The sequence below is a fragment of the Drosophila sulfurigaster genome, chromosome 2R (assembly GCF_023558435.1).
Source record: "Drosophila sulfurigaster albostrigata strain 15112-1811.04 chromosome 2R, ASM2355843v2, whole genome shotgun sequence".
NCBI classification, from domain to species: domain Eukaryota; kingdom Metazoa; phylum Arthropoda; class Insecta; order Diptera; family Drosophilidae; genus Drosophila; species Drosophila sulfurigaster.
In genome coordinates this window covers 20,261,502-20,274,791 of record NC_084882.1, presented here as the reverse complement: position 1 = coordinate 20,274,791, position 13,290 = coordinate 20,261,502, and the positions used below count along the sequence as shown (strand labels likewise).

The 13,290-nt window shown below is 40.8% G+C and overlaps 1 protein-coding gene across 1 annotated transcript in view; it reads left to right on the top strand.

Annotated features, from left to right (window-relative positions):
* Positions 1-13,290, top strand: part of LOC133836222 (uncharacterized) — a 120,530-nt gene that overhangs the window by 35,984 nt on the left and 71,256 nt on the right. The window contains 1 exon segment of the mRNA XM_062266588.1: positions 9,264-11,054. Coding sequence (XP_062122572.1) covers positions 10,940-11,054 — 115 coding nt within the window. The 5' untranslated portion in view covers positions 9,264-10,939.

The following is a 13,290-nucleotide window of genomic DNA, read 5'->3' as shown; positions in this document are numbered from 1 at the left end:
AAAAACAGATAAATAAATATTATTAAGCCTTCGAATGAACCCCTCCGGCTATCAATAACAAAGCGAAACAAAATAACAAAAAAAAGAGAGTGCAATTTCTGCTTCAATTCCGTTGCGGCAAATTATGAAAAGTTTTTGATTAAGTGCAACAGTGCGAGAGAAAAACGCAAATTCTTATCGCACTGCGGCCAGTCAGCTGCAGGAAAAACAAAATCAATTTTCCACGATACTCGCACTAAAACGAGCAGACCACCAGCTGAACCATCAGTTGAACCAGCAACACCCACAGCTTGCGGTCACTTTAGTATTTCCTTCTCATCGCTTTTATATGTTTTTCAGCTTCTTCTTTTTTTTTTTTTTGTTTTGGCAAAAAAATGCAGCTAGAAAAATTCTTGTGCCACTTTGACACTCTATAAAAAACCAACAGCTAACTGAAATTGCTGGCCACGTCTTCAGCAGGATATTGAGGGGAAGAGAGGTCAATAGCGGGAGAGAAGAATTGGGGCGTTTGCCACGCCCTGCAATGGCAATGGCAATGCAATGCACTTCATCATCATTTCGCCAGCCATCAAAATGAAATGTCAAACTAAATGGCAACAATTTTGATTGAATTTTTTGTGCATTGTGTGTAGAGGGTGAAAGATTGCTGCTGGCGGGTGTGATGGACTAGCAGATAATTTGAGCATAAATTTAAATAGAGTGTGCTCTAAGAAAATTGAAATTTGATGCAAGAAACGATGTAAGATAATATACTTATTTAAACTGAGTTAAGCGAAATTGTTTAAAGCAACAAATTATTTATTCAAATATGTAGGTTCAATAAAAGTCTAAATTTTATTTATTAAATGAAATTCTTATTTTATCGAAATTAAACTAAATTGTTTTAAGCAACAAATTGGTTCAATTAAAATCTCTATCGTATTTCAAGTTATAACAATATTTTTATTTGAGTTTTTATTCAATACTTTTGGAAAATTCCAAGTGACTTTATTAGTTTGAATATTTAATGCAGATTCTTTGTAAAACGTTTCAATTTTTATCTCCAACTGTTCTTTCCCTTTATTTGAAAAACTTTTCAGCTGCAGGGTATATAAATTGTATTTTGCGGTTTAGCTTGAGGCTGAGGTTGCAAGTTGTGGCTATCTGTGCTGACCGGAAATATGTGGTGTGAGTCCATGGGGAAACGGAGAGTCAAATAGCAACACGTTTTAGTGGAAATTCATCTGTGGTTTCATAAGTGCGCCGGGTGTGGCTGGCTACTTAACTATTTAAAGCCCAAGACGTGCCTTGCCGGTGTCGATGTCGGTGTCGGTCTAGGCGTCGGTACCGGACCAAACCGAAGCAGCCACATGACAAAATGCCAACAATAAAGTGCAATTCATTCTTTAAACCGACTACACGTACGGTGCGGCATGCGACATGTGGCATGAGGAGATAGGAGCGAGGCATGCGGCAACGAGGCTGTGCAATCACAGTCTTGTGCATTTTTTCTATGTGGGGGAGTAGAAGTGGAGCGTTGGCATTTTATGACAATGCCAATCTAAGCGAAAGCGAAGAAGACGCTGACATATTTCTCACAGTGGCAAACGTGCCTCGCAGCCGCTGACAAAAAGCGCCCCTTACGGCAATCCAATGATGAAAACTTCTACTACAACGGACTAAGGACCGCTCAGCCCAGCTCAGCTCAGCTGTGTGTCTTTATGTGTATGTGAGTGTGTTGGTAGGACTGACATCAATCCGTCGCTGATGCCTTTGGTGCTTGAGCACAAAACACAAATACTACATTAACCCAAATGCAAAGCCGTGCCAAGAGCCTGCCAAGTGAATGCCCAGAAGACGTGTGTGTGTGTCCCCGCATCCGACAAGCTGAATTGATGCAATCCAAGTACGAGCAGCAGGCAACTGCATGCAACATGCAGCATATAGCGTGCAGTAGACAGTTGCCAGTTGCCTCACAACAACCGTAACTAGGCTTAAAGCCAGTCTAGGCCAGCACCTTTGCTAGTTAAGATAATTCGCATCCTCTCCCTTAGTTAGACAGGCTCTAGTAGTGACTCTGCACAGTGGCTAAATGAAGCTGTAAACCAGCAAAGCAATTTACATATACATAGAAGTAGGATAACAGCGTATCAGAGAAAATTTAACATAAAGCTAAATAAATGGAACTATTGAATATGATCTTTGTGATAAAAAATAATAAGAATAGCTTTAAATTTCTTTGGTTTTACAAGTTTAAGTTCCAAATTAAAGTAGAAAAGTGACTTCAATATATATTTATATGGATCAAACGATTATTTAAATATATTTTGATATAGTTATTTGGAATTCTTTAAATTTTTATATTTTAAAGAAACCTGTTAATGATTGTATGATTTCTTATTCATTTTCATAAATTCGTAATTGTGATTAAATATATTCAGCCAAATAATTTTAAAAGTAAGATAACTTCTTAAACTTTAAAGGAATTTTCATAATTTGTATAGTAAATCAATGCAGCGACAATATCCGGTTGTACAAAAAAAGTATTTAGAAATTGCATAAACTAGTTGCTCAATTAAAAACTATATGATTTAAATTACTTTAAATACAAATTAAAAAATATATTTTCATTGATTATTGTGATACAATATCATCAGCCAAATAAAAAAAAAAAAATATCACAAAGATAACTTCTTCAATTTTACCGCAATACATTCTCTTATTTATCGGTTAAGCTGCCTAACCCAAGGTTATGTATTATTCAAACAACCTCAATTTAAACTCTACTACCTGTTCGTCAATAAAATAAGCCGCACCAAAGGCAAGAAATATGCTAATATTACAGCCACTTTCCCTTCCACATTCTGCCTTCGTCAGCAAGTTTTAGTTTTGGGAAAGTGTCAGTAAAATGAAATTACAGTTCAGTTCTTATTCGGCCACACTGTGCCAGGGCCAGAGTCAGAGCTGAGAAGGAGTAAGTCTGTAATGGGCATGTCTGAACTTGAACTCCTTAACGGCCTACATTTTGTGGAGCATTTCATTTGCATTAAGTTTTAAATAATTTGAAGTGGAGCGCATTAAAACAAGAGCGACAACAACAGCTGCTTATGGCAGTAGGTCAGCGGTCAGTCGGCAGTCGACAGAAGACAGAAGATAGTCCATACACACACACACACACACTTGGATGTCCACAACGGTGGTGGTGATGGTTAGCCTTGGAGCTGAGCCAGAAACGGATGCGTTCGCCATGTCCTTTGCGACAGACTTTATGACAGACCACACCAAATATGAAATGGACAACGAAAAGGGCCAAAAACACTGAAAGAGAGAAAGCAAAAATATAAAAAACAAGTAAGAAAGCTACAGTCGAGTGTACTCGACTGTGCTACCCATTTTAATAAAGGCAAAATATTGCGGTATCATTTTCAAAATATACCAAATATACTGCAAAATACTAAAATATACCAAATGGTATATTTGGTATATCGATATAGTACACCATTCAAAATATATCCTAGACGGCACAATGTCCCAGATTGTTGGCCAAAGCAACTCAGACCCCTAGTAAGTAGGCGTTTTGCCCATACAAAAGTATTTCTTTAATAACTTCGACAATTTTAATCTGATCGCAACCAAATTTTCAGGAATCATAACTACTATAGTTATTATTGTATGTACCAAAACTCGTAACTCTAGCTTTAAAATTACGCTTGTTATTCGATTTTTTGATTTGCGGGGGCGGAAGTGGGCGTGGCAAAAATTTGAAACAAACTTGATCTGCGTGCAAACATAACAAATGCTGTCGAAAAAATTATAGCTCTATCTCTTATAGTCTCTGAGATCTAGGTGTTCATACGGACGGACGGACAGACACACAGACGGACAGACGGACAGACAGACAGACGGACATGGCTAGATCGTCTCGGCTGTTGACGCTGATCAAGAATATATATACTTTATAGGGTCGGAGATGCCTCCTTCTACCTGTTACATACATTTCCTGCCGGCACAAAGTTATAATACCCTTCTACCCTATGGGTAGCGGGTATAAACAACAGAAAAACAAAATGAGAAAAGGTCAAAAACACTCGGCAGTACATTATCTGGGCCAGTGGCTGACCGTCGCACTGACTGAGAGCAAGACAGATGAACAGATGGACAGACAGACAGACAAACGAAGCTAGGCTGGCTGGCAAAAGGACTCAGGACGAATTGCCGCTTGGTCTGACATTTTCGTTATTATTCTTATTCGTGCATGATGTCAGTTGTAGTTGTTGTTGTTGTTATTGTTGTTGGCAAAGCAATAGCAATAGCTGTTGTTGTGGTAGTTGCTCTTGCTGTAGCTGTGGCTGTAGCTGATGCTGCTGTTATTGTTGGCTCAATTTCCTAGCCATTTCCGGCTTCTCAGTGAAATTACGTAAAACATAGAAAAAACAGAAGTTACCGAGCGAACCAGAGACGAACCTTGTGGGTCATTCCACTTGATTTCCGAAAAGGATACTGCTACACACACACACACACCGACACACTCACACACACATAGAGGGGGCAATAAGAACTGGTCAGAGATGCGACACAAGCGACGACCGCAAGTACAAAAGAAATGAGCTCTGGGCGGGGCACAGTTGGCTTTGGCATCACTCGCCTGCTGCTTTTGCTCTTTCTTCTTCTCATAGTGTTGTTGTTGCTGTTCTGGCTGCTGCTCAGTCAATGGTCCATAAATCGGTTGTCAACTATTCAAATGCAGACAATTGATTACAGCGATAAAGCTGAAGAGCCTTTTTCAGATGCCTTTCTTTCCCTCTTTATCCCTCTATTTCTCGCTCACTCTCTTAAGCTTTCTCTCCCTCTCTCTGCTTCTGAGTGAATGAGTGCTGTCGAGGAAAGAGAAAATAATTGAGAAGAGGAAAACGGTAGCACTTGGCTTTAATGAGAGCCAGCTGCGTCACCCAGTGCCACATTGAAGGAAGAGTCCAATTTTTTATGGGGCAAGAAGACAATCAATGGGTAAGCTTGCATCTCACACACACTCGCATTCCCATTCGCATATAAAACTCTGTGAGTCAATAGACTGTAAGTCCATTTAAGCCATGCTCTGAATTAGGTTACAGCCAACACACACACACACACTCACGTACAGACATTCACATAATTACAGTACACACTCGTAACTGCAAACTGCAAAGTCAACACAGTCATGCCTCAAGTATCTTATCGATTCGTCTTCGTAAAGGTGAAAGTGGGGGAGCCGAAGCTGGCTATCAAATCGCTTAGAGTCTGTCTGAGTTGAAGGTGCTTCAAGTTGTTGACCGGCAAAAAAATATTTATTCACAGTTCAATAAATAAACACACTTTGGCGGAGCTCTAGCTATCAAACGATGCATGTGCTACAGATACATTTATAAATACCGATACAGATACAGATACATATACACTTGCATCTGAGTGGTAGTTTTAAATAAGAAATGAATACAACGCTTTTGTTGAGTTTTAATATGCATCCACATCTATTCATAGCTACAAATATCGTATATATATATATATTCAGACTGCAGCTAGTGGCAAGCCCTAAGCCCCAAGCATTTAACACTTTGTATTTACTAAGCTGCCTCTTTCCACCCACTCGTGGCAGTTACAATAACGGGCATACTGCGTTGTAACAACAAAGGCTTAAACACATTTACCATTACAAGCTATAAGCCAGGAGCCATGAGCCATGAGTAAAGTAATGCAAACATTTAAGCGATGGGGGGGCAGCCATGTCTTCGACTTACGACAATAAAACCTCTAGACAATGAAAGAGAGAGCGTGCAGCATAAGCAAAGGGAGGGACTGAGGGAAGAAGACTTCAACGTATCGTTGATTGGGTTGCCTCAAAGCGCAGCAGCAGCATTAGAAAGTGTGGCCACGTTCTGCCTGGAGTTAATGCCGCTTTATATGCAACACGGCCAAATGGCCAACAGAAATTGTTATGGCCAACTAGGGTTGAGGGTATGTGCGTGTGTGTGTGTGTGTGCGAGGGCAAACAAATTGGTAGCCAACGCATTGCTGACGTGAGCTGCAGCTGAAGTGCATCGCCAAAGAAGACTCCGTCTAGACTCTGGGGCGTGGCAGGCGTGGCTTGACAGCACTAATTGGCCAAAGTTTTTGGGCCAACTGTCAATTGTCAATTGCCAAATGTCAGTCACCAGGCGAGAGGCAGCTGCAGTCGAAGTAAACCGAAGAAATGTGTTTGAACTTTCCACAGAACATAATTCGCAAAGACCACCAAAAAAAAAGAAAGCGGGCAGTAGAAAGTTCATAGTTCAGTTTTAGTGGGTGTTGTAGGGGCAGAGCTTAGAGCCGTGCAGTTTATAGCTGTAGCCAATAATTTAAGAAGTCCATGCAACACAGAGTTCAGCTGAAGTATGCGACTGCCTCATGCCTCATCACCAGCTCAGCTCGCTGACTGAATGATGGCAAACGGAAATTTACTGCAGGCACGAACAGGGAGCTGCCTAAAAAGGGTTCACACAAAGACACACCAACACACATACGCAGTAACATATACATACTCATGAGTAGAGGAAAAGGCAGCTTGAACAAAATATGCACATTTCCACACTTAATAACAAAATATGTTAAACAAAATCATTTGATGTTTGGCGTAAATTCGCGTGCTCTCTAGGTGTGAGTGTGCATGTCTGCTTGTGTGTGTTTGTGTGTGTGTGAGTGTATGTGTGGTTGCCAGGAGGCATGAAAATAAGCACATGTTTACATGCAAATTACATAAAGCAAACGGCAGCAGCAACGGCAGCGACAGCAGCAAAAACAACAACGAGCGTGAACAACGTGTAGGGCAAACAAAACGCAAATTACATGCTGCATACTTTTAGGCTGCAAAACGTAAATTGTATGGGGATTTTTCTTACATTTATTTCCGTAGAAAAACGAGCCGCCACAGCGTCCAGACAATATGCCACAACACACCCCAACCCCTCCTCCTCCGCCGCACTCTCTGCCACACACACTTTGCATACATTTAAAGCGTGTGTTTTTGTTTTCCGGTTTTGCCGTTTCGCCTGTTTTGCAGCCCAAGCCCAAGACATGTAAACAAACTCATTTAACTGATTTTCATGAAAAGAAAATGTGGCTCCTGGGCAATGCGCTGATGGTCGTCGAGTATGCCAAATTATCATCATGTCGACGTAGTTCTCGTTTTTTTCTCCTTCTCTTTCTGCTCGTCTCTTTTTTGTTGCATTCAACTCTTTCGTGTGGCAGCAAAAAAACAAAATGGCGCACTGCCTGTGGCAAAATTTACATGTCACTCGACAGAAAGTTTTCGTGCCCAGCACTGACCTCTGTTAAGGCAACTTGACTGCCCTTCTTCTGCTTCTGCTTCTGCTTCTTGTTTGGGTCTGTCTCAAGTTCTGCACACAATCTTTGCATAATTTCTCGCCCAACATCCTCATGCCTCGTCTCCTTGTCTCGAGTTAAGCGGCGAAACGGCAAATGTCAGCAACACACAAAAAAACCAAGAAAAAGTGGCAACAACTTTTATTTTTTTGTCTCTCATTCAGCAAAAAGTAAACCCTAACGTTACTTCCACTTAGGCTGCGATGCCACAAATTGCCTACAGCTCGATGATGGCTATCTAAAATGACTAAGCTAGGGGCGAAGCATGGAGGGAATGAATCTACAGTATTAGCACACGCATTAGGTTTATATAAGAGTGCTGGGCAAAAGCACAATCTGGTATTCAAGACTAGTTCTCAGCTCGCTCTTGGCCCTCAATCTTCATTTTAGCAATTCGCAATTGCTCTGTAATTTGTTCAAGTCGATGGCAAATGGGAAATTCGAGAGGCCTCGCATTTGATGTGCAGTGTCAGACTTCAAGGCTGTCAAAAGTTTGCTTTGAAACAAAGAACAAAAGAAACTGGAAAAAATCGCGTCAGTCAAGCAAGCAGAGGAAGTGGACTGCGAAGTGGTATGCGCGACTCGGTGGTAGTCAAAGGATAATTGAGACATGTAAACAATATCCTTAAGTGCGATCACAACAGCATCAAAGGTCGCCCTTGCTGCCGTGCGCCCGACTGGAAAGCAATTAACAGCTATAAAGTGTAGTCAAGGTGTGTGCAGGGGACTGTGGGGGTGGGGTGAGGTGCTGCATTAAAATATTAAATACCCACTCATAAAAGGGTTGCTGTTGGATGTGGGATGGTGGCACTGCTGGTGGCATGTGTGTGTGAGTGTGTGGTACAAAAGTGCCTGGCACATACACGCACGACAAAGCAGAATAATAAATTTCAATTCAGCACTGACGACATGACGTCTGTGTGGCAGTCGACTGCCACGTTGATAAGAAGCCAGGGAGACGCCACGACCACCAACGAGTCGAGTACCACAGCAACCGTCGACGTAGCCTTGCAGCAAAGTTAAGCCTCTCGGCCAGGCTAAAAAAGAACAGAGCAGAACAGAAGAGAGAAGCCTCTTTATGCACATACAGAAAGCTAGTGCACAACCAAGCAGGAGGCAAGTAGGCGTGGCACGGTGAGTTGGTTGGCATGCTGGTTGCTCAGAAAGGAAATGCGCAACGACGCCCAAAGGTGTCAAGCGGAAAATAAAGCATAATGCATAGCGCTCTTATGCACTTTACCTTTGCCTGCTGCCACTGCAACATCAACAGCAGTTGCAGAGGTTGCAGCAACAAAGCAACAAGAAGTTGGTTGGGAGCAAAAAAAAAACAGAAAGAGGCCTAGACAGCCATCAGTCAGAAGTTGCTGCAACCTTCGACTGTGCGTAGACGTCGAGTCTACGGCGAGTGAGTGACGCATTTTCCGGCCAGAATCCGAGAATGATATTGCGGCCTACACACAACTCATATTCAGACGTGTGGCAGCAGCAGCTGTGTGTGGCATGGGGTAGCACCAAGATGGGGCATCACTCATGCTGCGCAAAAAAGTTGAAATATCAAACAAAAAAGTTCGCAATGAAAGCGTCAAAGAAGCGGCAAAAGCTGGGACTAATAAATTATGAAAATCTGAGAGTTGCTTCAAAGGAAATTTTAAATAAGCCTGTCCCTGCCCCTCCCCCTCCTCCTGTCCCTCTACCCCTAACACTTGTCAGTAGCATATGCATACATATGTGTGTGTGTTGATTTAATAAAAATATCCAAACTTATTTCACTTGATTGCGAGTGCAAAAGCAACTTCTTATTAATGTGAATTCGTTTAAAGGTTTCTTTTTTTATTTATTTATTGCAGAACAAATTTTAATGTGTTTCTCGTGTTTTGCTTTCGTTGCAGACAGTTTTGTGGCATGTGAAACAAGTGAAGATGCCCAAGGCGTGGCCCAAAGGAAAAGCGAAGCTGCAGCATATTCCAAATCGAAGCAACATCTTGTGGCTGCCACGCAGAGTCATGTTGTCGTTGCAAAGCAGCCAGACAGTCACACAGCAAGCTGCCAACACTGAATTGAAGCAATGAACATGACATGTAAAAGCAGCAACAACTATAACAACGTCGATGATAACAACCGGCAACAATAACAATACAAACAATAACGACAAAAGTAATTTGAATTTGTGCGAGCAACAGGAAACAAAGCAAGCCAAAGAGACACGCAGATAGAGATAGAAACAAAGTGTACAAGAGAGAGAGAGAGACGGCTAGAGAATGCAAATTGTGTGCATATTTTCCAAGTGTGTGTTTGTATCTGTATCTGTGTGCGTGTGTGTGAGTGTTAGTGCTGTGTCCGTGTAAATAAATGCGATATAAAACGGCAACAGAAACAGCATCAGCAACAACATCAACAACAACAACAGCTGGAGACTCAGCAGCAGCAAATTTCAAAAAGAAAAGAAAAGGGAAAATACGAAGAAAAACGGCAAAAAGTGCAGTTAAGCGTGGAAATTGCATTAAAAATTGAAAAAAGTAGAAGAAGTAGAACAGGATAGTCGTGGCTAACGAGCGCTAAAAAGCAACAAAAGCAAAACAACAAAATACACAAAAAAAAAAAAAAACAAAAAAAAAAAAAAAATACAAAACAGCAAAACAAACTTGCAGCGCTGGGAAAGCGAGTAAAAAGTTTTGATTGAAAATTTTGCATTGTGCTTTCATTTCGCTGCCTGCAAATACAACAAGCAACAATAACAACAACAATTTGTTTGCCACCAACGCCCGATGCGGTGACTGTGTAAATTCTTGATTAAAAACAACAACAACAGCAAATGCAATAGCAAGAGCAACACAAACACAAATCGAAAGCAGAGCGTGCAACGTTTGCAGTGCAGTGCAAAGTGAAATTATAGCATGCGGCAAAAGGACAACAAAAGGACCAAGAACAACAACCATTCCCACTGCTCTGCGCCGCGTAACAATAACAAAAATAATAATAATAATAATAAATAATGCAAAGAAAGCACACAAAAAACTCGCCAGCATATTGAATACATGCAAATTATTGGCCAAATTTCCTCGTCACAAAGCAAATTGAACTTTACAACCGAGTGAAAAGTGTCAGCAAAAATAAACAACAACAAAAATATACAAAAAAAATACAAGTAGAACAACTGCAAATCGTTTTAGAAATTTCCATTTCCATTTTGGTTTAATTGATTCACCTTTTTTGTAGTGTTGTGATGAACCTTGGAGCACGCGTCGTATGCGTTATTTATATTTTATTACATTTAGAACACAAAAACAGCAAAACATATGTAAAATAATAAGAAAATTGGCATAAAATTTGGCAACTGGCAACAAAACGTGGCAAACTAGTTGTCTACTAACGGTAAACATTCGTGCCGCGCAATAAAAGTCAAGTGCGTGGCACTTAACATCCACTTGAAGTGGCAGCAAGACAGAGCTAGCTGGGAGATAGCAGCGTGAGCCAGAGCGAGAGTAAGTCGTTGACAAAGTAACGCATTGCGCGATAAGAGGCAGCAAGAAGCAGCAGCAGCCAACGACGCTCGATAAACGACAAAATGAGCAGCAGAAGCACAAGCAGAAGCAGGAGCAGCATCATGAACAACCGGAGCAGCATCAAAGAGCTGATAGCGCAACTATTGCTGCTTATCAGCCTGACATCAGGCTTGCCGGGTAAGTGCCAGGGCGAATGTTCCTGTTTCCTTTCTACGTTCTACGGTCTCTGTATACAATATTCTACTTTCACTTCTCCTGTGACTCGGTCTGACTTATCGCAGCCCCAAAATTAATGCAAATATTTAACGTTGCCTCGCTTCGCTTCGCTTCGTTTCTTTTTTTATGGATTTGTCGTTGTCATGCTGTGGCATCTCCTTTAGCTAGCTTGCCGTTGCCTACACTTAGGCGTCGTCATCATTGACAGCGACTGTCGTCGGCGTTGTCATAACGTGGGCGAGGTATCTGCCGCCACTTGACATGACTTATAAATGGCTTTCGATTAAGTTGTCACATTAGCATTAATCTCGACACAGTCTCCTACAAAAGTTCAATCAAGTTGTCTGTGTTGCTGTGTATGTGTGTGTGTGTTAATGGTCTTCTACTCCGATGAGCTTAATCGCAAGAGACTTTTGCACTGCTTGAGGTGCAGCCGCACTTAATACTCAACTTCGAACTGCAGTGCATAATTGAAAAATAATTATGGAACTGTAGGCATTACATTACCTGTGTTCAACATAAATGCATTAATTTATTAAAGCTGATGAATTTTTAATGACACGCAGCACACGAAATGGCGATGCAAAGAGACAAAAGGATGGGTTGACTGGCGATTGGTTTTAATGTGTTGGCGTGTGTCATAAAACCGTCCTTCAAATTAATATCATCAACTCGGTCCAGTCGTCGGTCGACAGTCGACAGTCGCTCAGCCCAGCATGCATAATCTGCTGTGGTTAACAATTTTCTGTTTGTGTGTGTATAATACAATTATGGGCAAACGGATTGCCATAGGCAGATTGAATCCAATGACAAATAACGGTTTATATTCATTTAATTTTGCTCTCTCTTCTTCGTTTGTGTATTTATTGGTGCCAAGTTCACACTGCACGTATACGTAATGCGTATACGTAATGCGGCGCACCTTTTAGACGACTGTTTGTTGTGCATGAATGATTTGAAAACATTTTCGCATTTCCTGTCAAACCCCCAACGCATGCTCCTCTTTCATCAACTTCTTACTATTTTTTTTTTGTAATGTCAACAAAAGCAAACAGTTAAATGAACGATACGATTCTACGATAAATACAAAAAAATGCTAGTATATATACAACGAATTTACTATATATAACGAAATCAACAGCTCGGTTGGCGTTTTTTCTGTGTATATGTCTGTGTGTGTGTCAGTTGGTCGCACGGTTTTCAGTTTCATTTTCATTTTCGTTCGTTTTATTTGCAATATTTTTGCTTGTTTAATTTACAACAAAAAAATGTTGACATTGTTTCTATTTGTTGGCCATGATGTCCATCCGTCCGTCTGTTTGTCTCCGCTCTGCTGTGCTGTGTGTTTTGCATTTTATGCGTATTTCCCATTTATGTTTTGTTAAAGTATTTGCTATATTTGCTGTCCGACTGTCCGTCTGTCTGTCCGTCTGTGGTTCCATTCGATGCGTTGGCGTCTCTTTGGAATGCTCCAATAGTTTTTCATGAATATGATTGAAAATGATTTATCTGTTGGCATTTGCATTGCTAATATCGAATGCGGCGGAAAATAATCTCGAAACCAAAAATGAAAAACTGATAAATTAGTATTCTTCACAGTTTTAAGTATGTGAGGTATTTTTGATGATTACAAATTTTATTGTCAAATAAATGCTTGATTTGTTTTTTAAAATAAGTTTTGAATTATTATTATAAATTTGACATAATATGATTAAAGTGAAGAAACTCAGACTTCGATGTACCTAAAGGCTTCTCTTGCCAAACAAATTGGAAGAGTGAGAAAAGCCATTGAGCGAATCTTTACAAATCGTAGGAAAACATAAATAAAACATTCGATTTTTATTATGAAAGCCAAGCACACATTCAAACATACATCGATAGAGAGAGAGGGGCAGAGCACGGGCGCGGAGAAAGTTTTGTTTCGTGTCGTTTTATGGCACTGCCAAAAATTGGTTTCGATAAAAATTTACGTTTCATAAAATTTATTATGTATGCAACACAATGGCAATAACAACAAGAGCAACAACAATGAGCACAACGACAACAATCGATGTGTGTTTGTATGTGTGCACGTGTGTGTGTGGAGCCAAAAACCAAGATCGTGAAACACTCTGGAAAAGCGCCAAAAGCCCACACAGCATACACAATGATGACGACGTCGGTGACTGGGGGCGAAATCAAAGCCAACAACGAGAAT